Raw genomic sequence first — 25,532 nt, 5'->3', positions numbered from 1 at the left:
AGCACAGAGGAGGCAGAAGCACAAAGATGTAGTGACAGCGTTTCTCTACTTTCCAGAGCTAAACCTTTGCTCTTTTCTTCTCATCTATCTCTTTATACCCCCTCCTCTTCCCTTATGCCCTTTTCCACCTTTCACTAACCTTCTCTTTCCACATGTGATAGTAACTATAGGGGTGAAAGAAGATCAAAATGGCATATCACAGACTGTTTCAAACTGACCCAAATTCTGCTACTCACACTTTGGGTGTAGAATCCCTTGTGGTACTACCACAATGTGTAATATATGTATGTATACATACATGTGCATATGCACATATATGCAACCAACCAATCCTCTTACAAGAAGGAAGTTTCAAGAGATGAGAAGTATCCTTCCAGTGATACCAGCACAATCAATGACCTCTTTTTAATTGGATGTTTACTACTAGTTTACCAAAATAAAAGAGAAATTCATAACAAACCTGTTGCACTCTTCAGTTTGTAAGATCGACTTCCATCCATGCTGATGTGCTGTTGCACAATAATAGTGTCGCCGTACACATTTCCTCTGTAGGCATCATCCCCTCTGTTCCTTAATGTTATTGAGATATCTGCTGAGCTAAAGCAATAAGGTTAAACTAAGTCACAGGAATGTACAGGGCAACTGTAACACCAACTTATAGTAATTTTCAAAACCTCTCAGTGATTTGGCTAATTCGTTGGAAAAGTAGCTTTACACCAGCAGTTGATGGCTGAGAGGCTACTACAGAATAATACTAAAGATACCATACAACAAAGATGAGAAGAGAAACTTTATAATAAAATAACTGAGACTATGCTATCCATAACAGAAATACATTTTCACAAAATCCATTTAAGTTTTGGTTGTTTCATGTCATGTAGGTAAGTTATACATTTTCCTATCTGTAATGTATAATCAATATTATACAGCCTGGATAATAATATTGCATATCAATATCATGCTAAATCACATAATAAAGCATCATCCTGACAATAGGTGTCTAAGAATGATGAAGTGAGAATTAAGGTGAAATAATATATTTTCTAAGAAGATGAGAATTAAGGGAAACAATTTTGATTCTTCTATTACTTATGCAACAACAACAAAAATGGCTGAAGTATTTGACATCAAGAAATGTAAACTAAATCTCAAAATTTCCTAAGGTTTTATTAGTATTACAAAACAATTATTTTCAAAGTTTAAAAGAAGTTTGAAGCATTTATAGCCATGTATATTTTAACATATTATGGGGGAGGAATCAATCTCTGTTTTTCTACTCTAAATTCTGTTAAAAGCCTTGGGAGAAAAAATTTTTTAAAGTTAATGAAGGGCATTAATAAATAAATATAATTTCCTCAAACATAAAAGCAGACAATATTTTCTATGGTTAAAAATGAGTATCTCCCAAAAATGCTCAAGTCCTTTAATATAAATCTGCTTTTGGTAATTAAAGGCTATATTAAACAGAACAAACTTGTTTTATTGAATTTGTAGTCATAATCCAAAACTGCTTCCATCTGCAGGAAACACAGGTAAAAATACTCAAGATGAATTTCACTGTGAACTTGGTAAACATCCTGAAAGGGCTCAGTTCTTGTTTGCCCCGAACACGTGTGCAGGGAAGTGCTCTCATAGACAAGAGGGCTCAGCAGCCCCCAACCCTCCCCACAGGGACTGAGATAAATATAGAAGACACCGTTAATGTGTGTGTGCGTGTGTGTTAGATCGCTCAGTTGTATCCAACTCTTTGTGACCCCATGGCCTGTAGCCTGCCAGGCTCCTCTGTTCATGGGATTTCCCAGGCAAGAATACTGGAGTGGGTTGCCATTTCCTCTTTCAGGGTATATTCCCAACCTAGGAATCGAACTAGCATCTCTTACATTGACAGGCAGATTCTTTACCACTGCCCCACTTGGGAAGCATATAGAAAGTGGATAGTAACTGAGCCAGATACTCTTCTTTAAAATTCAAATTAAGAAAAATTAGTAAAGCTCAAGTACTGTCTGAAGTCTAGTTAATAATAATATACCAATGTTAACCACACAGTACTTCGATAAAAGTACCTCAGGTATTTAAGATATCAACAGTAAAGGAAATTGGGTAAAGACTATACAAAAACTGTACTAGCTTTGCAACACTTGTGTAAATCTAAAATTACTTTACAATCACAAGTTTTAAAAACAAACTCAAATTCAGACTCAGTCAAATGTTAAGGAGGTAATTCCTTGGAGCTACGAAGTTCTGAGGGCTCTGGGACTAGAGAGATCAATTTGGGGCGTTATGTTCTGACAAGTACAAAGTCTGCAGAGACTACAGAGAGAAGCAGAACACAGAACAGTTAGGTTCTTGGGAAACCACCTGGACAAAGAAAGACACTGAATCACGGATACTGGCCATGAATCAGACACAGAGAACTCAAGAGCGCTTCCTTTCATGGGCAGCCCCACACACATGCCTGAACAAGGAGATACAGAATAGCAAAGGCTTGAAGACTAAAAGAGCACACAGGCTCCAGGGTCGGTAACAACAGTCACACACCCGCATGCCTGTGAGGAGAGGGAAGGTGGGAGAGCACAGCACTGAAGAGAAGGCCACTCAGCCTGGATGGGAGGGGAGTTTGGGGGAGAATGGATACATGTATAAGTATGGTGACAGGTGAATGTCTGGGTTGTAGAGACTTGGATTAAAATGCAAAACCTGTTTGAAGTCTGGACCCCTTCCTCCCCCGACAAAGGATTACACTCTCACAGAAAGGGTAAGTCAGAACTTTTGCCACTTAGCAGTAAGAAAAGATAACAAGGTTTAGAGAACGAATTGATGGTTACTAGGGGGAAGGGTGGGGGAAAGGATAGTCAGGGACATGTACACACTGCTATATTTAAAATGGATAACCAAGAAGGACATGCTGTATAGCGTGGGGCACTCTGTTCAATGTGATGTGGCAGCCTGAAGGGCAGAGGAGTCTGGGGGAGAATAGATGCATTATATGTATGGCTGAGTCACTCTGCTGTGCACCTGAAATTACCACAACACTGTTAATCAGCTATACTTCAATATAAAATAAAATGTTTTTTTAAAAAAGTGCAGCCATTGAGGAGAGGGAGGGAGGTAGTGGAAAGGAAGAGCTGTAAGCATAAGCCTGACGAAGGAAGGAAGACACAGATCCAGAAACAAAGACACAAAGAGCCAGAGACGCAGAACAGGAAGACCCAGAGAGTGATGTTTGGTTCTGAGTCTCTCAGTTCCAGTCACTCCTGATCCAGTTATGCTTCTTCCTTGCAGCTTCCAAGATATACATCCTACAGCTTTATGAACTATCTCTTCTCAAGATAACTTGAGTGGCTTGGGGTGTGTACGTTTTTAATCAGAAATAGCGATATCTAACTAAGACAGACACGCTCCTGAAAAGTTCTAATTAATGAGCTTTTAAAGCTCTCTGCGGTGATTCTAATGAACAGTCAAGGTTGAAAACTATCAGCTAAAGCCTATGATAGGGGAAGGGTATCTGGCCTACAACATAAAGCCAAAAATATTTGTAACTCATGAAAACATTTTTAAAAATAAAGTGATACCTCCCTTGATTTGCAAATACCAACTTATTTTCCTTCTGAGCCACTCCTTGCATTTGAAAGCTATTTTTACTATTGTGAGAGCTTTGCAGACACTGATATCCCACTACCATATGAATTCATAAGAAAGGCAAGTTATTTAAAAACATTTAAGGCTTACAAAAAATACCCTTCATAACGATTGCTCAGAAAACCTATATAAGGAAACAGGATACCTGTGCTGGGACTGACTGCTGTCTCCCCACTTACTAACGTGGCTGGTGTGGAATTTGGGTCAAGAGCCATAGAGCCCAGTGTCTGTCACTAGAGAGACCCTTCAGTGAGAAGAGGAACGACCATGGAGAGCTCCTCCAGAATGACAGCACACACACACACACACACACACACACACACACACACACACACACACACACAGAGGAACGACCATGGAGAGCTCCTCCAGAATGACAGCACACACACACACACACACACACACACACACAGGAACGACCATGGAGAGCTCCTCCAGAATGACAGCACACACACACACACACACACACACACACACACACACGAATACACACTGCTGCCCTAAGGCTGTGGCTTCATTTTTTTGGGGGGGGATCCAAAAGCTATTTTTTATTTATCATCATGAAGATTTTTACATATTTAAAACTCAAACTATACACTTTTGACAAGTGAAATTTATGAAAATGCTACAATAAAGCTGATTTTAACAAAAATTATTTTCTCATATGTCACTCTCACAAAGAAGTCACTGAAGTTCCTGTCAAAATTAGAATTTCTAGGGGTTTCGGTTCAAGATGGCTACAGGATCCCGAATTGACCTCCACAACACACTGAATCTATAGCTATGTCTCGAACAACTTTCTCAGGATAAAAATAATTAAAAACTAGCTGAGCAAGTCCTATACATGGGATGAAGGAGAGAAGGCCCACGTCAAAGTGGGTAGAAGAGAATGGGACACAATGTGGCCATAAAATATGAGCACAAGGGAAATGCAGCTTTATTAGACATTTACCTCTTGATGCTGCAGCAATGAGGGACTGTGAAAGTAATTAATAAAGAAAAGTCACAGAAAATCCCCAATGATAAGAAGAGACGCAAGTGGCTTAAAACAGAAAAAGAAAGGAACAACAGTGAAAGAGGAAAAATGTAACAGGCTACCATTTTCAAACCCAGAACAACAGATGGCACACGTCTCTGGTCCTGGTAAGAAGGGAAACCTGAAGTTTTTTTTTTTTTTTTTTTTACTTTTGTGTGCTTCTCCACATATAAAGGTTACAAACTTGCAAAGTGTGGCTTACAATCACCAGCGAGGTGGGCCATGAAGGGAGATGATGTCGAAAGAGCACAGGACGTCTAATGCTACTTAAGTGGAAAAGGGAAGTGCATGTTGGAGGTCCCCGAAGGAAAATGCAGCTGAAGTGCAGAGAGTGTAGGGTGGTGGTTGTTTAGTCACTAAGTCGTGTCCAAGTCTTTTGCAACCCATGGATTATAGGCTGCCAGGTTCCTCTGTCTGTGGGATTTCCCAGGGAAGAATACAGGAGTGGGTTGCCATTTCCTTCTCCAGGGGGTTGTGGCTTCTTTCTTGGCTTCAGGAGATCCTTATCTGTACAGAGGTGACTGTAGCATTGTGTATTGATGGAAACGAGGCACAAGGAATAAGGAAAATGCCATGTAGAATAAGGACACACCTGTTCCTTCTCTGGGTGGCTAGCTAATCTGCAGTACCTTCTGTAAACATGACTAAGTCAATCAGGCATGTGTAGTATCGCTCCATAACCCACTCCCCCAATGCTACAGCTGATGTCAAAAACTGGCCTGGTGCCTAGATTCCAGGACTAGGATCAGGGAGGCTGAGGGAGGGAACAGTGAACTGAACCTGCTGAAGAATGTGAAGGGCTATGGGCCTGAGACTTTGGTCTCAGAGAGGAGGAGACATATCCTTACAACTGCAAAGCCTCGCTGGATGATCAGAGGGTGGAGCCCCAGGTAAAGAGCCTCAAGGCACAGTCAGTCCTCTGGCTTCTCCTAACCATCTTATAGGGTTGGAACCCTCTACAAAGGCAACCTGGAGCTCAAATGTCACAAGCAGGCTGTTTCAGATGTGGGGAGGGGGAGTCTTGAGGACCACCTTAAACCTGTGCCTGACTGACAGGCGCCCTCAGGAAAGATGGAACAGCCACACAGATTTTAGACACAAAACAAAAACATAATACTCAGTGAGCTAATTCTGTTAAAAAAAAAAAAAAAGTGATGACAGAATCAGAGATTATAAAATTAGAGAAATTTTATAGCCACCAAGCGTTTTAAATGAGGAAGACAAGGACAAGAGGAGTAGGAACGGGTTTGGAAAAGCTGTTTTTAGCTACTTTTTCAGACAAGGTCAGTACAAAGCAGACTGAGCTCAGGTCAAAGCTTTTAGCTGTTATTACCTCTGTTTAAAATATTTTAATGTTCCTATCTACAGGCAGCTGTGTCCTTCAATGGTGGTGATTTGTGCAAACTAGCCTTTATCCATCTTTCTTTTTTTAATGGCATTCCAAGGACAAATCTCAGAAAGAAGCTTCTGCTTGGGTCCAGGTACTTCCCATATGGAAAAAAAAATTTTAATCTTTAACTGAGACATAAAACACTTAATGGTACAGAATAAAAAATTTCTTCCTGAGGTTTCTATTTGAAAGATCAATGGGTTATCTAGCTAGGTAGACTAGGTAAATACTTGGATAACTTGAACTGAAACAGAGTTGAGACCATCAACTTTGAAGTGTTCAAGTAGCTAACTTTTGACTTCAGACATAATTTTCTTTAGAGACTGTGGGAGAGAAGACCTTGCCAGACTCGAGCTCAAATAAGGTCGGGAGAGACAGAAAACATGCTGGAGAATTGTTTTCAAGTAGTTCCTTTCCAAGGCCATACAGCACGGGAAATAATTTTCTGTTTATCTTTTCCTCCCTCCTCCTAAGTCCACTTGGAACCTTGGCTTAGGGGTAAGATTCCTAACATTTCTGAGAAATACATAAGAAACCTGCAATTCTGATTCACATCACATCCCCATTCTGTTTTTTAGAAATCAAATGGAAAATGGGGGAAGTTAAATGGATATAACACTGAGCAGAAGGAAAGTCAGCTACAAGGGGGACAAAATGACAATCGGTGTTAATTATCAAAGTTCCAGAAGTCCTTGGGCACCGAGTATGTGAGGGAGAAACAAGCAGTGGGAGCCGCCTCACTGTGGGAGCTGGGATGACAGTCTGGACATCCAGTTCAGAGGAGAAATGAGGATCCCTTCAGGGTTTTCTGAGGCTGAACTAAAAAGAATAAGGAGATCAGCCTGACAAGAGCTCCTAATGGACAAAAGGCCAGGAGTCTACGATGATGCAAACCAGGCAATTAACATACAGTTAGGTGACGGAGAATGTAAGACAAACATTCAGCGAAAGAAACACAAACAGAAAGCCACACATGGTTGTTATATAAACATTCACAAAGGTCACGATGAACCACAAAGAGGCTTGTGATTGTAGTCCTCACACCAAATTCACTGGTGAACCACCTGAGTAAAGCATACAAAATGAGAGACCGAATGGAATGCTTCTTTTTTGAATTAAGAGAGTTGGAGACAGAATTCTGTTTAGGGACACCTTGACTGGTTACTAATTCTGCTCTAGCTCACGTGGTATCAACATGTACTTGCTGAAGCTGGACTCGGGACAAGAGCCAGAGAAGTCCTGGCGGTCCAGTGGATAAGGCTCTGCACTTCCTGCAGAAGGCAGCAGCTCGATCCCTGGTCGGGGTAAGATCTCGCATGCTATGAGGCCGAAAAAATTTAAAGTCCCATGTTCATAAATATTCCTTTAGATGGAAGCACACAAATCTATCACTGCTCATTCTTCCATAAAGGTAAAAGAAACAAGTGTCGGGGGGAGGTGCATGGCATTAAGTGACACAAGCGTTCTGTCAGGAGAGATAAAGAGGCAACAGTGGGGAAGAGAAAGGAATGAAAAGATATGACACCTGACACCTCTGCGCCACTTCTGGGAAGCCAATTCATTTATGACAATGTCTACATGAACTGGGAATCTAAAGCTGCTTCTTATTAAAGAACTGAAAGATACATGTAGAAAGCCAACACTTACTTCTGTCCATCCTTCACAAAACCTTTTAAAGAAGATCCTCGATTAGTAGTGACAGCTTTTCCACCAAGACCCACTATGAGAGCTGTGAGCACCGCACTCTTGCCACCTAAAGAACAGGTGTTGAGGAAATCACATGCATTAGAGAGGGAGAAGTATGATTTCTATAATTTGATGTAAAAATATTTCTCAGAGAAGATGTGAAATAGTCTATCCCTGAAAGGAACTGTTACACTTTAATTATAGTTTTCTTCCAGTGCCAAAAGCAAACAAAAAGTTGTATACATCATGAAATATTTAGCTGCTGCTATTAGGAGAAAAAAAAAAATCAGTAGTACATTTCAGGAATCAAATTTTTCCCAGAAATGGAAAAAAAACAGTTGAAAACTTTCCAACCTAAAATTCACAGTATCATCCTGACCTGTCAGATATTAAATGAACTTATCTTTCTGATTAACCCAAATATATCTAACTCATCTAATGTTTCTTACATCCTAAATTAATTAAAATTAGATTTTTCTTTTCCCATAAATTCTCAGAAGCCCAAAACTATTTTTGACCCTGATTGCAAGCTCCACAGGGACAGGACCTTACCTTAACTCAGTGGCTATCTCCAATATCAGCCCATAATAGGCACTCACATATTTGCTGAATAAATGAATTTGAATGCGAAAAACTACCAGTCATATAGACAGATGTTTTTATATTTTGCGATATTTTGACGATTATTACTCCTAATTTGAGTATTATTCATTTGCTCACTCTTTAAAGAATATTCTTTTTTACTCCTAACAGACAAAAAATATCACAAGCTAAAATAGCAAAATCTGTAACAGTTACCCAGATATGACAACCATTTTCTCAACTCCACAATCAACCAAAAAGATCAATTCTTATCAACTCATCATCTTTCACAACATACTCTAAATTAAACCAAGTATACAACAGTTAACCCAATTTAGTTTCTGGGATGCCTTTCGAGTTCCTATCCTAACTCTCTCCTTTTCCTTCATTTTCAAATTCACAGCTTCCACCACCCGCATTAGATTAATACCTTCACTATTACCAATGTTAAGCTCTAACTGCAGAACCGACCAGTCTGTCTTTACTACTTGTCCTGTTTGACCTCCCCATAGCTCTGGTCCTTTGTCTGTTCTCCCCTTCTGAAAACACTTTTCTCTTGAACTAACAGAGGAGGGAAAACAAAGAACAACCAAACAGACCACGGAGCTATCTGTACTAGTTTCATGTTCTAGGATGACCACCATCCCTGGACCCTGGCAAGTTCCTCTCCCTCTCTACTGGCTCAGTCAAGCAGCCAACATGGTTCACCACATACCCAGCAGGTTCACTACGAAGGCTGCCTAACTCGTCTTTCCAACTCCTATGTCTTCCTCTATGTTTCAGCTACTTCTTCCCCAGAAGATCTAAAAGATCTTTCATTTTTATTCAAGTACCACCAGAAATACCATCTCTTTTTAAAGCTTTCATTGGCCACATGAGTGAGAATTCACATTTCTTTCTTGTTTGGATTCCCATGGCACTTCATTCATGCTGTTACAACATTTAATAGATACAAGACACAGGACTGCCTCAACAGCAATGAGGATAGCTTGCCCACTCTTCTATGGTATGAATTCCAAGATACATAGATTCAAATCACTATGCATTCTAGAAGAGTGGGATTGGGAAGGAGTTGGAAGGGAGGTTTGGGAGGGAGGGGAGGGGACATGGGTGTACCTATGGCTGATTCTTGTTGATGTTTGATTGAAAACCACAAAATCCTTTAAAGCAATTATCCTTCAATTAAAAAAATAAAGTGGCAAACAACATGAAGGAAAGGTTTATTCCTCTTGCATAACGAACCCAGAGTTAACTCATTATTTTCTTAAAGTGTAGACTGGCAGCAGTCTATGGGGTCGCACAGAGTCAGACACGACTGAAGCGACTTAGCAGCAGCAGCAGCAGCAGATTGGCAGCAAATACTGAAAAATTCATGACCATAAACCAGAGATCTAAAACTTAGCTGTATCAGCACTAATAGGCACCTATTTTAAAAAGTTAAAGCATTCTGACTTCAGTGTACTGCTCAAAGTCAAATAAGAAGGAAGGCAAAAGCACTTACTTCCATTATTGCCAACAACAAAGTTGACATTAGAACCAAACTTAAAGGGTCCAAGCATCGAATGACACATGAAGTTTTTGAGCTGAATACTCTCAATTATTCCAACTTCTGCTGCTGTCTATGAATTTTAAAAAATGAGAGAAAACAATCAATCTAATTCAATCACTACAATCATCCAACTGTTTCTTAGCAGGAGAAAGATCAGCAGTGCTACCAATGAAAAAAGTTACAGAAAGTATAATTTTAAATGTTAATTTCAATCAATGAGTAAATGCATACTCAGTCACTAAATTGTTTCCAACTCTTCGACACCCCATGAACTGTAGCCTGCCAGGGTCCTCTGTCCATGCAGTAATACGGGAGTAGGTTGCCATTTCTTTCTCCACCAAATCTTCCTGACCAAGGGATTGAACCTGCATCTCATGCACTGGCAGGTGGGTTCTTTACCACTGAGCCACTAGAGAGGCCTTTAATCAATGAACAAATGACATTAATTCATATGATTAACTGCTATTTTTAAAGTCCTTATAGGTTCTAACAAGTATTTCACAGGGTTCTTTTTTAATATGGACAATACCAACATCTTGAGTCAGATCACTTTTTGTTGGAGAGAGGCTATCTTCATTTGGCATTGTGGGATATTTAATAGCATCTCTAGCCACTATCCACCAGATGCCAGCAGCACTCTCTCCTCCAACCCCAACCAAACATTATATTCAGACATTGCTAAATGTATCCACTGCAGAGAGAGCGTAGAATTATAATTGCCATATTGAGAATATGTCATAATTAAATTAGAGACGGTTCATGTATGTTTTAACCAAGAGTTCAACACACAGTGGTCACACTTTGTAGTTAAAATATGAAAATAAATCAACTATATTTTATCAAACCTTCCAAATGTTTTTGAAGAACGTTTAATGTCTCCAACTTTTAAGTTATTTATTATAAAAATCTCTGGCTCTCTATCACTAAACAGCAGCTTATTAAAAAGCAGAGAACATTTATATCCTTATGTGAGTGGCTTCCCAGGTGGCTCAATGGTAAAGAACCTGTCTCCCAAGGCAGAAGACACGAATTCGATCCCTGGGTTGGGAAGATCTCCTGGAGAAGGAAATGGGAACCCGCTCCACTGTTCTTGCCTGAGAAATCCCATGGACAGAGGAGCCTGGGAGGCTACAGGCCATGAGGTCACAAAAGAGTCGGACATAACGTAGCAACAAAAACAAGCAGAATTCTATAGAAATCATGGTTGAAGACTTTTTAAAAGTCTTCAGTTTATTTTGATCTAATTGAAGACTTAGAAGTAGTTATAAAAAATAATACAGAGAAATCATGTGACTCCTTTACCCAGGTTCTGCCAAAGGTAAAATCTTGAAAACTATGGTACAATACCACACCAGGGTGCTCATTTTGATAGTGACGCACAAAATATTCCCATCACAAGTAACTGTCACATTGTCCTTCTACAGCCCCATCATTCCTCCCCACCCACTCCTCTTTTACCCTGGCCCACTGGTCTGCTCTCCATTTCTGAGACACTGTTATTTCAAGAATGTTATATACATGGAATCAGACAGAATGTAACCTTTCGAGAAGCCTTTTTCCTTCACTCAGCTTAACTGTCTTTTGTTGTCTATGTGCACAGTTCCCTGCTTTCTACTGCTAAATAGTATCTCAGGGTAGAGACGTCCTATAGCAGGTTTAACTACTCACTCACTGTATGACATCTGGATTGTCAGTTTTTGAGTATTACAAATAAAGCTTCTATGAACACTCATGTACAGATTTTTGTGGGAAGATAAATCTTTTCTCTGTGATGCTGTGCTATGCTTAGTCACTCCGTTGTGTCTGACTCTTTGCGAAGCCATGCACTGTACCCCGCCAGGCTCCTCTATCCCTGGGAATTCTCCAGGCAAGAATACTGGAGTGGGTTGCCATGCCCTCCTCCACGGGATCTTCACAACTCAGGGATCGAACCCAGGTCTCTCACATTGCAGACAGATTCTTTACTGTCTGAGTCACTGGGGAAGCCCAAAAATATTGGAGTGGGTAACCCATCCCTTCTTCAGGGAATCTTCCTGACCCAGGAATAGAACCAGGGTCTCCTGCACTGCAGGCAGATTCTTAACCAGTTGAGCTACCAGGGAAGACCCTTTCTCTGTGACAGATACTGGGTTATATGCTATAGATGGTTGCATGCTAAATTTCTTACAGAAACTGCCAAACTATTTTCCAGAGTGACTGTACCATTTTACATTCCCACCAATATATGAATGATCCACTTTCTTTGCATCCTTGCCAGCATATGGTATTGTCATTTAAGAGAAAAAAATAAAATAGTCATTCTGATGGGTGTGCAGTGGTATTTCACCATGGTCTTAATTTGCATTTCCCTCGTGACAGGACTTCCCTGGTGGCTCAGGGGTTAAAGCGTATGCCTGCAATGCGGGAGACCTGGGTTCAATCCCTGGGTTGGGAAGATCCCCAGTATTCTCGCCTGGACAATCCCATGGACAGAGGAGCCTCGTGGGCTACAGTCCACGGGGTCACAAAGAGTCGGACACGACTGAGCGACTTCACTTTCACGACAGGTTATTCTGAACATCATGTCAGTGAGATGTCTCTTTATGTCTTCTGTGCATTTTTAAATTGTATTCTTCGCTTTTAATTGTTGAATTTTGAGAATTCTTTATACAAACAAGATATTTGTACTTTGTTGGATATGTGATTAGCAAATATTCTGCTAGCTTGACTTTCCATCCTCATAAAAAGGTCTTTGCCGACGAAAAGTTTTTAATTTTGATGAGGTCTAATTTATCAGTTTTTCATTTTATGGTTTGTATGTTTGGTGTCAAGTCTAAGAATTCTCTGCTGAATGCTAATTTGAACATGAAACCCAAACATTTGGTACAATTCCTCAGTCAAACCAACTGAAACTGAAGAGACCTTTTTTAGGAGTTTTTAAAGGATGAATTAAATTTCCTTGATAGTTATATGAACTGGTCCACTCTAAACTGCTAATCTATGTGTGCAGAGTTGTTAACAATATTCCCTTATCGTCCTTTCTTTAAAAATGTACTTTTGGGCACATTGCTGTAGCAGACTTTTATTTAGCTGCAGTGAGAGGGGGCTACTCTCTAGTTCCGGTGTGAGGGCTTCTCTCTGAGACGGCTTCTCGTGGAGCACGGGCTCTACAGAGAGCGCAGGTTTCAGTACCTGTGGCACACAAGCTCAGCCGCCCCGCCACCTGTGGATCCAACTCAGGTCCTCAGCATCGGCAAGCAGATTCCTAACCACTGAGAAGTCTCCTTATTGTCCTTTTGCTGTTTGCAGAGTCTATGGTCAAATCCACTGTTTCATTCCTGATACTGGTAGTTTGTGTTTTCTCTCATTTTTCCCTTTCGTCAATCTTAGTAGAGGTTTGTAAGTTTTACTGACCTTTCCAAAGAACTACCTCTTTGTTTTATTGTTTCCTCTACTAATTTTTTCTAAAAATTAACATGAACTTCAAAATTAGGTGATTTTTACCTCACTTTTAAAAATTCATGTTATTTTTCCTCTGCAGCTAGCGACCCAGCTTTGGATATTGAATTAAGAATACGATATATAAAACAGACAGGAGAAACAGGACAATCAAAAGTTATTAATTTTATAATTTTGCACTCACCAAAGTAGAGGTACCATTAGTGAAAGAAACTGTACATTCATCTTCGTCACATTCATCTTTATCAAAATCGTCCAACTCTTCTTGTCTTGGTCTTTTGGCATTTTCAGGAGAGAAAAAATTTTCTTCCTTTCTTTTAGCCATCAGGTCTAAACAAATATTACAGTGACAATGAAGAAAATCATGTAAAGCACCCATACAACTGTTCCATATATATATTTAAAAAAACTTAACAAAATCAGACAAAGCTTAAATTTTAGAACTATATCCATTCATTTTTACTTTAAGAAAAAGTAAAATTATCATCTGTGTGGAGGGAGGGGGCCATGAGCCAAACAATGTGAGTGGTCATGAGAAGGCGGAAAGGTAAGGACACAGATACTCAAGAACCTCTGGAAAGGAACATATCCCTCCTGCTCTCGTGATTTTAGCCCAGGCAGACATGTCAGACTTCTCACTACAGAAGTAGATAATAAATTCTTGTTTTAAAAAATCTGCATATGCAACACTAGCTGATTTTACGTCAGAGGGATTCATGATGGAGGTTTTTATTGATACGGACCTATCTAAGTATTTTCCCCTGGAGAAGGAAAAGGCACCCCACTCCAGTATTCTTGCCTGGAGAATCCCATGGATGGAGGAGCCTGGTAGGCCGCAGTCCCTGGGGTCGCAAAGAGTCGGACACAACTGAGCCACTTCACTTTCTTTCTTTCGTTCTTTCTTTTCTATCTAAGGATTTTAACTCCTAATTTCACAAAAGGTAAGCGGTTTTATTTGTGAAACTGTGGATCTACTGATGAGATGGAATAATGCCTTCTGAACTTACTCCAGAGCAATCATCCAATTTTTATACATTATAAAGTAATATTGAATCATATAAAACTAGTACTAATTATTTCCCCCAAAGAAGCGTATTTGTAATGGACTGTATAGTCCATGTAGTCTCAAAGAGTCTGACAAGACCAGTGACTTTCACTTTCACTTTTGCCTAGCACTAGAAGAGAGGGGAAAGGCAAAGGAGAGAAGGAAAGATATACCCATTTGAACGCAGAGTTCCAAAGAACAGCATGGAGAGATAAGAAAGACTTCCTCAGTGATCAATGTAAAGAAATAGAGGAAAACAATAGAATGGGAAAGACTAGAGATCTCTTCAAGAAAATTAGAGATACCAAGGGAACATTTCATGCAAAGATGGGCTTGATAAAAGGACAGAAATGGTATGGACCTAACAGAAGCAGAGGATATTAAGAAGAGGTGGCAAGAATACACAGAAGAACTGTACGAAAAAGATCTTCGTGACCCAGATAATCACAATGGTGTGATCACTCACCTAGAGCTAGACATCCTGGAATGCGTCAAGTGGGCCTTAGCAAACATCACTATGAACAAAGCTAGTGGAGGTGATGGAATTCCAGTTGAGCTATTTTATCTTAAAAGATGATGCTGTGAAAGTGCTTCACTCAATATGCTAGCAACTTTGGAAATCTCAGCAGTGGCCACAGGACTGGAAAAGGTCAGTTTTCATTCCAATCCCAAAGAATGCTCAAACTACCACACAGTTGTACTCATCTCACACGCTAGTAAAGTAATGCTTAAAATTCTCCAAGCCAGGATTTGGCAATATGTGAACCATAAACTTCCAAAGATGTTCAAGTTGGTTTTAGAAAAGGCAGAGGAACCAGAGATCAAATTGCCAACATCCACTGGATCATCGAAAAAGTAAAGAGTTCCAGAAAAACGTCTACTTCTGCTTTATTGACTATGCCAAAGCCTTTGACTGTGTGGATCTCAACAAACTGTGGAAAATTTTTTAAGTGACGGGAATACCAGACCATCTGATCTGTCTCCTGAGAAATCTGTATGCAGGTCAGGAAGCAATGGTTAGAACTGGACATGGAACAACAAACTGGTTCCAAATCAGGAAAGGAGTATGTCAAGGCTGTATACTGTCACCGTGCTTATTTAACTTATATGCAGAGTACATCATGAAAAACGCTGGGCTGGATGAAGCATAAGAGGGAATCAAGACTGCCAGGAGAAACAGCAATAACCTCAGATATGCAGGTGACATCACCCTTATGGAAGAAAGTGAAGAACTAAAGAGCCTCTTGATGAAAGTGAAAGAGGAGAGTGAAAAAGTTGGCAAGAAGAAACTTAAAACTCAAACTTAAAACTCAACATTCAGAAAACTAAGATCATGGCATCTGGTCCCATCACTTCATGGCAATCAGATGGGCAAGCAATGAAAACAGTGAAAGACTTTATTTTGGGGTGTGGGGGGGTGCTCCAAAATCACTGCAGATGGTGACTGCAGCCATGAAACTAAAAGACACTTACTCTTTGGAAGGAAAGTTATGACCAACCTAGACAGCATATTTAAGAGCAGAGACATTTCTTTGCCAACAAAGGTCTGTCCAGTCAAGGCTCTGGTTTTTCCAGTGGTCATGTATGGATGTGAGAGCTGCACTATAAAGAAAGCTGAGCACCAAAGAATTGATGCTTTTGAACTGTGGTGTTGAAGAAGACTCTTGAGAATCCCGTGGAGTGCAATAAGATCCAGTCCATCCTAAAGGAAATCAGTCCTGAATATTCACTGGAAGGACTGATGCTGAAGCTGAAACTCCAATACTGTGGGTGCCTGATGCGAAGAACTGACTCATTGGAAAAGACCCTGATGCTGGAAAAGACTGAAGGCAGGAGAAAGGGACGACAGAGGATGAGATGGCTGGATGGCATCACCGACTCAATGGACACGAGTCTGAGTAAACTCCAGGAGTTGGTGATGGACAGGGAGGCCTGATGTGCTGCAGTCCATGGGGTCGCAAAGAGTCAGACACGACTGAGCGACTGAACTAAGTAGTGTCACTTCACTGTTCTCTAAGAAATAACCCAGGCTAATTATCTAGTTTTTTTGTTTTTACCAATATTCCTTAAAATTTTTCTCTAGAAAATTAACATCATCAAGCTTTTTTAAACATAAATGCCACACCTTAAGTCCAAGTTGATGGTCTTTTGTTGAAATGAAATGGTATGATTACTTGAACTGTTGCTTCCATTTTTTTCTTAAAAATTCTCTTAGAGCCCTAAAGTGATAGGTACCTAATAACTGTCTGCTGAATAATGAGAAACATCCACAGCAGAGGTACCAAAAAATTTCTAAGATACAAGAATATGAAAAATAGCTCTACTTTCAATCTGTTTGCTGCTGCTGCTCATAAGTCGCTTCAGTTGTGTCCGACTCTGTGCGACCCCATAGACGGCCTCTTACCAGGCTCCTCTGTCCCTGGGATTCTCCAGGCAAGAACACTGGAGTGGGTTGCCATTTCCTTTTCCAATGCATGAAAGTGAAAAGTGAAAGTGAAGTCGCTGAGTCGTGCTAGACTCTTAGCGACCTCATGGACTGCAGCCCACCAGGCTCCTCCATCCATGGGATTTTCCAAGCAAGAGTACTGGAGTGGGGTTCAATCCGTTTAGGTGCCCCCAGAACTATATCACAGCAGGTTTGTGCCAGGTATCTGGGCAGCAAGGGATTAAATGAGATTTTCCCTCTCTTTAATTCGGACTGAAAGATTCAACTCAGTCCTCAGTAGAAAAAAGGATAGTTCACCTTGATGATGTATGGATGGCAAGGAAGCCAGTCAGACATGTAGGTGTGCACTGGAGGCCAGTGGAGTATGTTACAAAGACAGCAAGAAATAGATCAAAGTGGGAGAATAAGGACTTTAAAGTACAAATGAGAGATAGGAGGTGGGCAGGGGAGAGATACATATAGTGCTTAATTTTTATCCACTGCCCTCCAAACTTATACTGACAGAGCAATTTTGCAGAAATGTCAAATATCTATACGTATCTTGTTGGAACTGTTTTGGGGAACTATCTTTGACAAGTTTTATTATGACAATGCATGCTTCATTAAGTGAACTGGGTAGCTTATCTTTTAATGCTCTGCTATCACCACTATGGCATGACACTGAAAGGTTTTTTTGAAAGTGAAAAAGAACTAACCTTAAAGCTATTAGATAATGGAGACTATTTTAATTTTATGAAATCACTTCAATTTCTTTTTTTGTATACTGGCTATTACAGGTTGACTATAGATTCCTAGAACAAGTCTGCTATAATTTTATTTTCCAGAACACTGATAATTTAAAGCTTCAAATTTATTACACAAAATTACCTTGTTTTGGACAATCCTCAACTGTGGTCCTGATTCCTTTCAGGTCAATTCTATTTAATTAATCTTTTTTCTCCCCAAAGTAGCTACTTACGTTTATCAAATCTCGTTTTTCTTTAACAAAAATATCTTAATACTTACTCATATATTTTTCAACAATCAAATATAAGAGTTATGCAGTGGAGCTGGAGTTCAGAATTCTTTGACCCAAAGTGCAAGTTGAAAAAAGCAATCAGAGACTTCCATTTCTATGAAGGTGGAACAGATATATTTTCCCTATTCCTCTTGCTTAGTGAAACATTCTTGAAAATTATATACTATAAAACAAGCATAACACAACTCTGAAAAAGGCAGCAGAGAAGCCAGCCATAGAATGAGTGGCAGACTTGATATTCAAAGTGTGGTCCAAGGACCAGCAAGCAGCATCTACATCTGCTAGGAACCTCACAATCCAAGGAAAGATGTCACGGTGGTTGACTGTTTTTGTTTTCCCTCAACTACTGCAGACTTGGAGAAGCCAGCAACAGGGGAAACACCAAGAGGTGCAGGGGGAAACAAAAGGCTTAATGAAAGCCTGTTCTCTCCAGACAAAAGGCCAGGAAAAGGAAGTCTAACAAGACTTTCAGACAATAATCACTCTAGTCAAATACCATTAAAAGAACTGTTGTCCCTTCCTCACAACCCCCTGCATCAGCAAAGGTCAAGTGGGTAGTGTGGACCTCCTTTTGGTGATGCTAAAAGGAGGCATCGCAACATCCCATCTGGGCCAGAGTCAGAAAAGGCTGTGCAGGCCAAGTAGGGAGGCATGATAGGGACATCTGATGAAGAACCTAGAGGTCTACCCATAAGAGGGTGTAACAGGATGCTATATTTACTCCCATTCCCCACTGGATGTGACAGAGAAGGCCTTCTACCAGTGCCTAGAGAAGCGAAGCGCACACCCCAGCCCAACAGCCACCTCAAGCCATGGAAAGAGCTCTGGTCAAGTTCCAGATGTGAGTCTCTGTGTCCATGGCCTAAGAAAACCAGAGGGCAGCAATTCTCAAAGGCTGCAGTGTCTTAAAAAGCACCAAGGACCTCAGAGGGTTTTTGTTTCTAACAATATTGACTGTATTATAAATTAAAACTGAAAAAAAATTAAAACAACCCACAAGTACACATTGTATCAGCCATCAGAGCAGACATCATCACACGTCTATAACCTCTAGAAAACTCCACTGTGTAGTCACAAGTGAATGAAAGTAAAAAGGGAAATAACATCTTATGATAATTATGAGAACAACTTTGATCTTGTAGCCCTTCTGAAACAGTCTCATGGAAGCCTGGACTACATTCGGCCAACTGCTACTGCAGGGAATACTGTAAGCATGCCCATGACATACTGCCATAAATGACAAGGCACAGCTACCAGTAATTAAGTTAGGGCCGCAGAGAAGCCAGCCACAGAATGAGTGGCAGACTTGATATTCAAAGTGTGGTCCAAGGACCAGCAAGCAGCATCTACATCTCCTAGGAACAGGCTAGATATCCAGAATCTCAGACTTCAATTTAAAACAAGTGAATCTGAATCTTCATTTTAACAAGGTCTCGGGTGACTCACAAGTACATTAAGTCTGAGAAGAATTGTTGTAAACAACATTAAAAATTTAGGACTTTATCCTGTCCTGAATGCAACAAGGAACCTAATGTATCATGATAAATCAAATACCATTTAAAGGGAATATTAGTTAACATCCAAAGGACATTTAACCTAAACAAATGCCTTTTGAGAAAGTACTAACATTACAGTCACAATTACATAATATTCACCATCTTTCTGACAAGTAACTTAGTGTTTATTTTGAATCTCTTACACAAGTCAGAACTTGAAACTCAAACACAATTTTCAAATTATTTAATAGCAAGAATTAATATTCATTAATTTCAGCTGACTTAAATTCCCTAGAACACTACCAGACTATTATTTTCCCAACACTGCCTTTTCTCACACCCATACCTGTTTCTTACTCAATTACAGTCATTTATTTATCACAGAAGAGCAAAGAAGCAGCACTGCTTCTTCATTTTCCCAATATTAAATGTCCTTTTAGACAGTTTTCATTAATGCTTAATACATGATCTTGCAGTTAGCTGACACTCAGACATCAGCTGATTGATCTTAGTATTTTACCACTAGAAAACAGTCATTTTTCAAGTAAAATCGGGGGAGGAAGGGGAATGACGGTACGTGTGATTAGCTTCTCATAATCAATGTGAGATCCTATACAAGACAGAATACAGTGCGCTACATGACGACAACGTTTTTTTATTTGCTGTACTTAGCCTGGGATTTGCAGTTTGCTGTTAGGTTGCCATGGCAACATGCATCTAACAGACACCGAAGGATCCAACCTTTAAAAACAGGAATCATTCTATAATTTAATGATAATGGACTTTTAAAAATACACGTGAATGTCCTGAGACTTAAATACAGGTTACAACAGTAGAACTGTTTCTAAGATGCTAAAAAGATAATATAAACAGATATAAAGAAAAATACTTTTAATATCCTGTTAAACATAAAAATAGGGGAGGGGAAGAAAGCCCCTCTGGGATTTTCAATACATTCATAAAGCTCTTCATGGTATTCAATATTTATTTACAATAAAAAATTCAAAATTAAGGATCATATTACTTCTCCCTTGCAGAAAGCAAGCTCCATCAAAGCAGGAATAGTAACAAATATGATTATCAAGAAAAAATAAGTTCAAGAGGAAAAAAAATCAATCACCAAGGGTTAATTATAGCAAGCATATACACAGGAAATTTGAAAAACCAAAAGCATTTTCACACAGGATTATAAATTTCTAAATTTTCCATTTTAATGTGAGTACCTAGTAATTCATACTTCCCATTAATATCAAAGTAGGGGCTAACAGCAGTGAGAACAGTCATAACAGAATTGGAAATATCAATAGAAAACAGAGGTTTTAAAGAAAGGTAAATTGCTACTGCTTCTGAATCTGCCATGGACTACCTCATTCCCAATTCTGCTCCTACCACACCACAGACAAACTCATTCTGCATTAAACCACCTCATTTTTAATACATTGAAATATAAGCACACTGCTTGGAATATATACATGAGATACAACAGACAATAAATAAGTAAGTGAAAAAATTCATTAGTCCACCCATCAAACAATTATAGGTGAGCAAAACTCAGGTAATAAAATCTGAACACTCAGATTTGTGTTTTTAAAAAATCCCTGTGGCCTCAATATAGAGCACAAATGAAACAGAGTGAGAAGAAAGGCAAAACAGACCAGTCTCTAAAGGACAAGCAGTGCTCAACAAAAGCAGTGGCATGAACACCAATGTTCACTGCAGCATTATTACAATAGCCAACATATGGAAGCAATATAAATGCCCATCAACAGATAAATGGATAAAGACACGATACACATATACATCCAACATCCACGGATCATAGAAAAAGCAGAATTCCAGAAAAACATCCACTTTTGCTCCACTGACTATGCTAAACCCTTTGTGGATCACAACAAACTGTGGAAAATTCTTAAAAGAGATGGAATACCGGACCACCTTACCGGCCTCCTGAGAAACCTGTATGCAGGTCAAGAAGCAACAGTTAGAACCAGACATGGAACAATGGACAGGAATATCAAGGCTGTATGTTGTTACCCTTCTTATTTAACTTATATGCAGAGTATACCACCTGAAACGCCAGACTTGATGAATTACAAGCTGGAATCAAGACTGCTGGGAGAAATATCAATAATCTCAGAAATGCAAATGATACCACTCTAACGGCAGAAAGCAAAGAGGAACTAAACAGCCTCTCAATGAGGAAGAAAGAGGACAATGAAAAAGGTGGCTTAAAACTCAAAGTTCAAAAATGGCATCTGCTCCCATCACTTCATTGCAAATACATGGGGAAAAAGTGGAAGAGTGGCAGATTTTATTATCCTGGGCTACAAAATCACTGCCGATAGTGACTGTAGCCATGAAATTAAAAGACGATTGCTTGTTGGAAGGAAAGCTATGACAAACCTAGACAGCGTGTTAAAATGCAGAGACTTCACTTTGCTAACAAAGGTCTGTATAGTCAAAGCTATGGTTTTTCCAGTAGTCATGTACAGATGTGAGAGCTGTACCATAAAGAAGGCTGGGCACTGAAGAATTGATGCTTTTGAACTGTGGTACTAGAGAAGACTCTTGAGAGTCCCTTGGAATGCAAGATCAAATCAGTCAATCCTAAAGGAAATCAGTTCTGAATATTCACTGGGAGGTCTGATGCTAGAGCTGAAGTTCCAGTATTTTGGCCACCTGATGCGAAGAGCTGACTCACTGGAAAAGATCCTGATGCTGGGAAAGACTGAGGACAGCAGAAGAGGACAACAGAGGATGAGATGGTTGGATGGCATCACTGACTCAAGACATGAGTTTGAGCAAACTCCAGGAAATGGTGAAGGGCAGGGAAGCCTGCACCCCTGGAGTGCTGCAGATCCTAGGACTGCAAAGAGTCAGACAGGACTTAGTGACTGAACAACAAAACACATACACACAAAGGAATATTATACAACCGTTAAAAAGAAATCTTGCCATTTGTAACAACATAGGTATTGCTGTTTTTGTTTAGTCACTAAGTCATGTTTGAATCTTTTTTGACCCCATGGACTGTAGCCCACCAGGCTCCTCTGACCATACAATTTCCCAGCCAAGAATACTGGAGTGGGTAGCCATTTCCATCTCCACAGGATCTCCCCACCCCAGGGATCAGACTCCAATCTCCTGCATTGGCAGGTGGATTCTTTACCAGTGAGCCACCTGGGAAGCCCCAAAGGGTATTATACTATACGAAATAACTCAGAGGAAGACAAATACTCATATGACCTCACTTATATGTTAAATCTAAACATCAAAACAAAATGAAAACAGATTCTGATACAAAGAACAAATCGATAATTGCCAGAAAGGGGGAGGGGGGAAGTAGGGGAGTGAAATAAGTGAAGGGGATTAAGAGGTACAAACCCTTTAATTCTCAACATCCTTATAAGTGATCCCTTACTTTACAAAAGGGGATACTGAAGCTCATTTAAAAGATACCCAAACTTATGTAGGTGTTATCTTAGCAGAGCCTAGATCCAAACCCAGGCTGTCAAAACCCCAAATCAAACCTCTTTAATGTCTAGGTTCCACTTGGCATGAACTGAGTTTAACCAAGTTTGACTATTTATAGGCAGTGAAATTGTCTGCTCATCTTGTTCCTCCTTTGGTAATGTATAAAACTACAAAAAGGATTCTAATGTGATATGTCCCTCTAATGTTGGGCTTGCTGTATAAAATTTTATCTTGTGTTTAATTTTCAGAAACAATCTTTACTCTTAATAGTAAATGCTATCATCAGCAGACTGAGGTTTGGAAATGATTCATTCATTTTTCTTGAAAACATTGAGCCTGAAGTGCTTCTAGGAAATTGAGATGGATAGGCCAGTAGGCAGCAAAATAATAGAGTTAGATTCTAGTAGAGACTTCCCAGGTGGCTCAGTGGTAAAGAATCCGCCTGCCAATGCAGTTGACTCAGGCTTGATCCCTGGGTTGGGAAGATCCCCTGGAGAAGGAAGTGGCAACCACCCCAGTATTCTTGCCATGGAAAGAATTCTCTGTCCATGGAAAATCCCATGGACAGAGATGCCTGGCGCGTTAGTCCATGAAGTCACGAAAGAGTAAGACAAGACTCAGCATCGAGACAATAACAAAGCTGGAGATTTGGCAGTGGCACTAAGAAAGTCACAGAAACTATTTTGAATTTGTTCACCAAGGAAACTAGTGAGTAAGATGTATCTCATTAACTAGTGAATAAAAAATACTTAAGTGTCTACACTTGACTCTCAGTCATCTGGACTTACATATGTATATACACATATATAACTGTGATGTTTAATTATGCCTTAAACATAATACCTGCATGTGTGGGCACTCAACTGTGTGACTCTTAGCGACCCCATGGACTGTGGCCCATCAAGGTCCTTTGCCCATGGAATTTTTCAGGCAAGAATACTGGAGTGGGTTGCCACTTCCTTCTCCAGGGGATCTTCAGGACGCAGGAAATGAATCCAAGTCTCCAGTCTCCTGCATTGGCATGTGGGTTCTTTACCAGCTGAGCCACTAATTCCTGAAAGTAAACTAACTATGGCTTTGACTAATTTTCCTAACTTAGATCTAAAAATGATCATTAAGATTTAGGCAGGTTTTATACAAAATTCTACATCTAATCAGTAAAATAAAGTCAGTAAAATAAAAAACCAGCCTCCTCTGTCCATAGGATTCTCCAGGCAAGAATACTGGAGTGGGTTGCCATTTCCTTCTCTGGGGGATCTTTCTGACCCAGGGGGACTGAACCCAGGTTGCCTGCATTGCAGGCAGATTCTTTACCATCTGACGTGCTGCGGAAGCCCAATTACAGAGCAGGAAATGAAATTTACAGAGGTGGTGCCAACCTGTTCAGGGTCACACAACACTGGTTCTTATACAAAAACATGTAAAAAGTAATATTCTGGTAATCTCCAAACTTCTTTGTACTTACTGGAATTCAAGGGAAAAAAAAAAACGGAAAACTGAAAACACACATTCCTACAGGAAATAATTACTCTGCATATTTCTCACAGTAAAAGGAGATAAAGTGAATCTAAGTATTTCTAACATGCTCCCTTACCACCCACATACACCCATGGCACTATCTACAAGCCAGTGCATAAGCTAGTGAGTATTTTAAAAGACTACACAGCAGCCATCTAAAAGTCTGGACATTTGGACTTTTTCTTCTTTTGAATATACTCCAGAATAGCTTGTATTTAGAACACTCCCTTTCAATCTCACGACATATACAGAGTAGCAAGCACTCACGTAAGTTCTGTGTTCAGGGTTTAAACACCAAATAGTTGCTCTCGTATGAATTAAGCACAGCACCCTCTTATGCCCCAAAGTGTCCTGCAGCCCTTCCTCCACCCTTGAGCTCTGTGTTCTGGAATTCCCAGTAGTGATTCTTCTCCAATTCATCTCCACAAGAAAATAAGGGGGAAAGACAGGCCATCATAAAACTTCCAAACGTCACAATTTAAATTTTTCTAGGTAACAGTTTTGCGTTCTCCTGAAACTGGCATTCAGCAACAAAGCCACCTTCAGGGATATTTACACATATCTCTTAAACGTAGTTAAGTTGTTACTTGTAAGGGGTCATCAGAGGGGGTGATAAGAACCCAATCCCCGAGCCCAGACTCATCCCCCTAACCCTTCTCCCCCTCAAACCACTCATCAAAGCCTAACGGGGACCGTTCGGGGCCGGGCGCCAGGTTCCCTCAGGCTAGCCGGAGACGGGATTTTTCAAGCACCGCCGCTAGAGCCTTCCGAGGGAGGGGCCCGGCGGACACCGGCAAGTTTCCTGCGGCTGAAGGGACCCGCGCCGCCGGCGGAGAGGGCGCGGAGATCACCGCCGGCCGTTGACTCGCGCGCCCTGGGCACCGCCGCGGCTCCAAAGACCCGGCAGCCACCGGGTGGGCTGAGGGAGGGCGCCGGCCAAGGGAGGATCCGAAGCAAGAGAGGGCGACGGAGCGCGCCCTTAGCCTACCTCGAACAAGTCGAAGTCTCCCCCAAAGAACCCCCGATCGGCGGGACTGCCGCCGCAGCACAGGACGCTAAAGCCACGTTAGTGGAATCTCGCAGTCGGCCCAGCAGCCGTTGGTCCCCGAGACACCGCGCGCCCACCGCGGGAGAAGGCAGGAGCCCCGCCGCCCCCGGCCCCCACCGCCGGACTCTCCGCGCCTGCGCCCCGCCCCCCCCCTCCGCCCGCTGGGG

General features: G+C 40.6%; 1 protein-coding gene across 3 annotated transcripts in view; it reads right to left on the bottom strand.

The window, feature by feature from the left end:
• The window catches only part of SMC6 (structural maintenance of chromosomes 6), a 72,643-nt gene extending 47,146 nt beyond the window's left edge, over positions 1 to 25,497 (bottom strand). Inside the window, exons 1-5 of one of the 3 annotated variants that reach the window (XM_018055613.1) lie at positions 25,306 to 25,497; positions 13,505 to 13,650; positions 9,835 to 9,952; positions 7,713 to 7,818; positions 461 to 597 (exon numbers count right to left, since the gene is read on the bottom strand). In XM_018055613.1, coding sequence (XP_017911102.1) covers positions 461 to 597; positions 7,713 to 7,818; positions 9,835 to 9,952; positions 13,505 to 13,645 — 502 coding nt within the window. In that variant the 5' untranslated portion in view covers positions 13,646 to 13,650; positions 25,306 to 25,497. Of the gene's footprint in view, positions 1 to 460; positions 598 to 7,712; positions 7,819 to 9,834; positions 9,953 to 13,504; positions 13,651 to 25,305 lie in introns of those variants that run through there. The other 2 variants (XM_013967848.2, XM_018055615.1) reach the window with 2 other exon arrangements.

Source organism: Capra hircus, chromosome 11 (genome assembly GCF_001704415.2).
Source record: "Capra hircus breed San Clemente chromosome 11, ASM170441v1, whole genome shotgun sequence".
Lineage (NCBI taxonomy): Eukaryota > Metazoa > Chordata > Mammalia > Artiodactyla > Bovidae > Capra > Capra hircus.
Note: the sequence above shows the minus strand (reverse complement) of the source record. Positions and strands in the feature narration are given on the sequence as shown.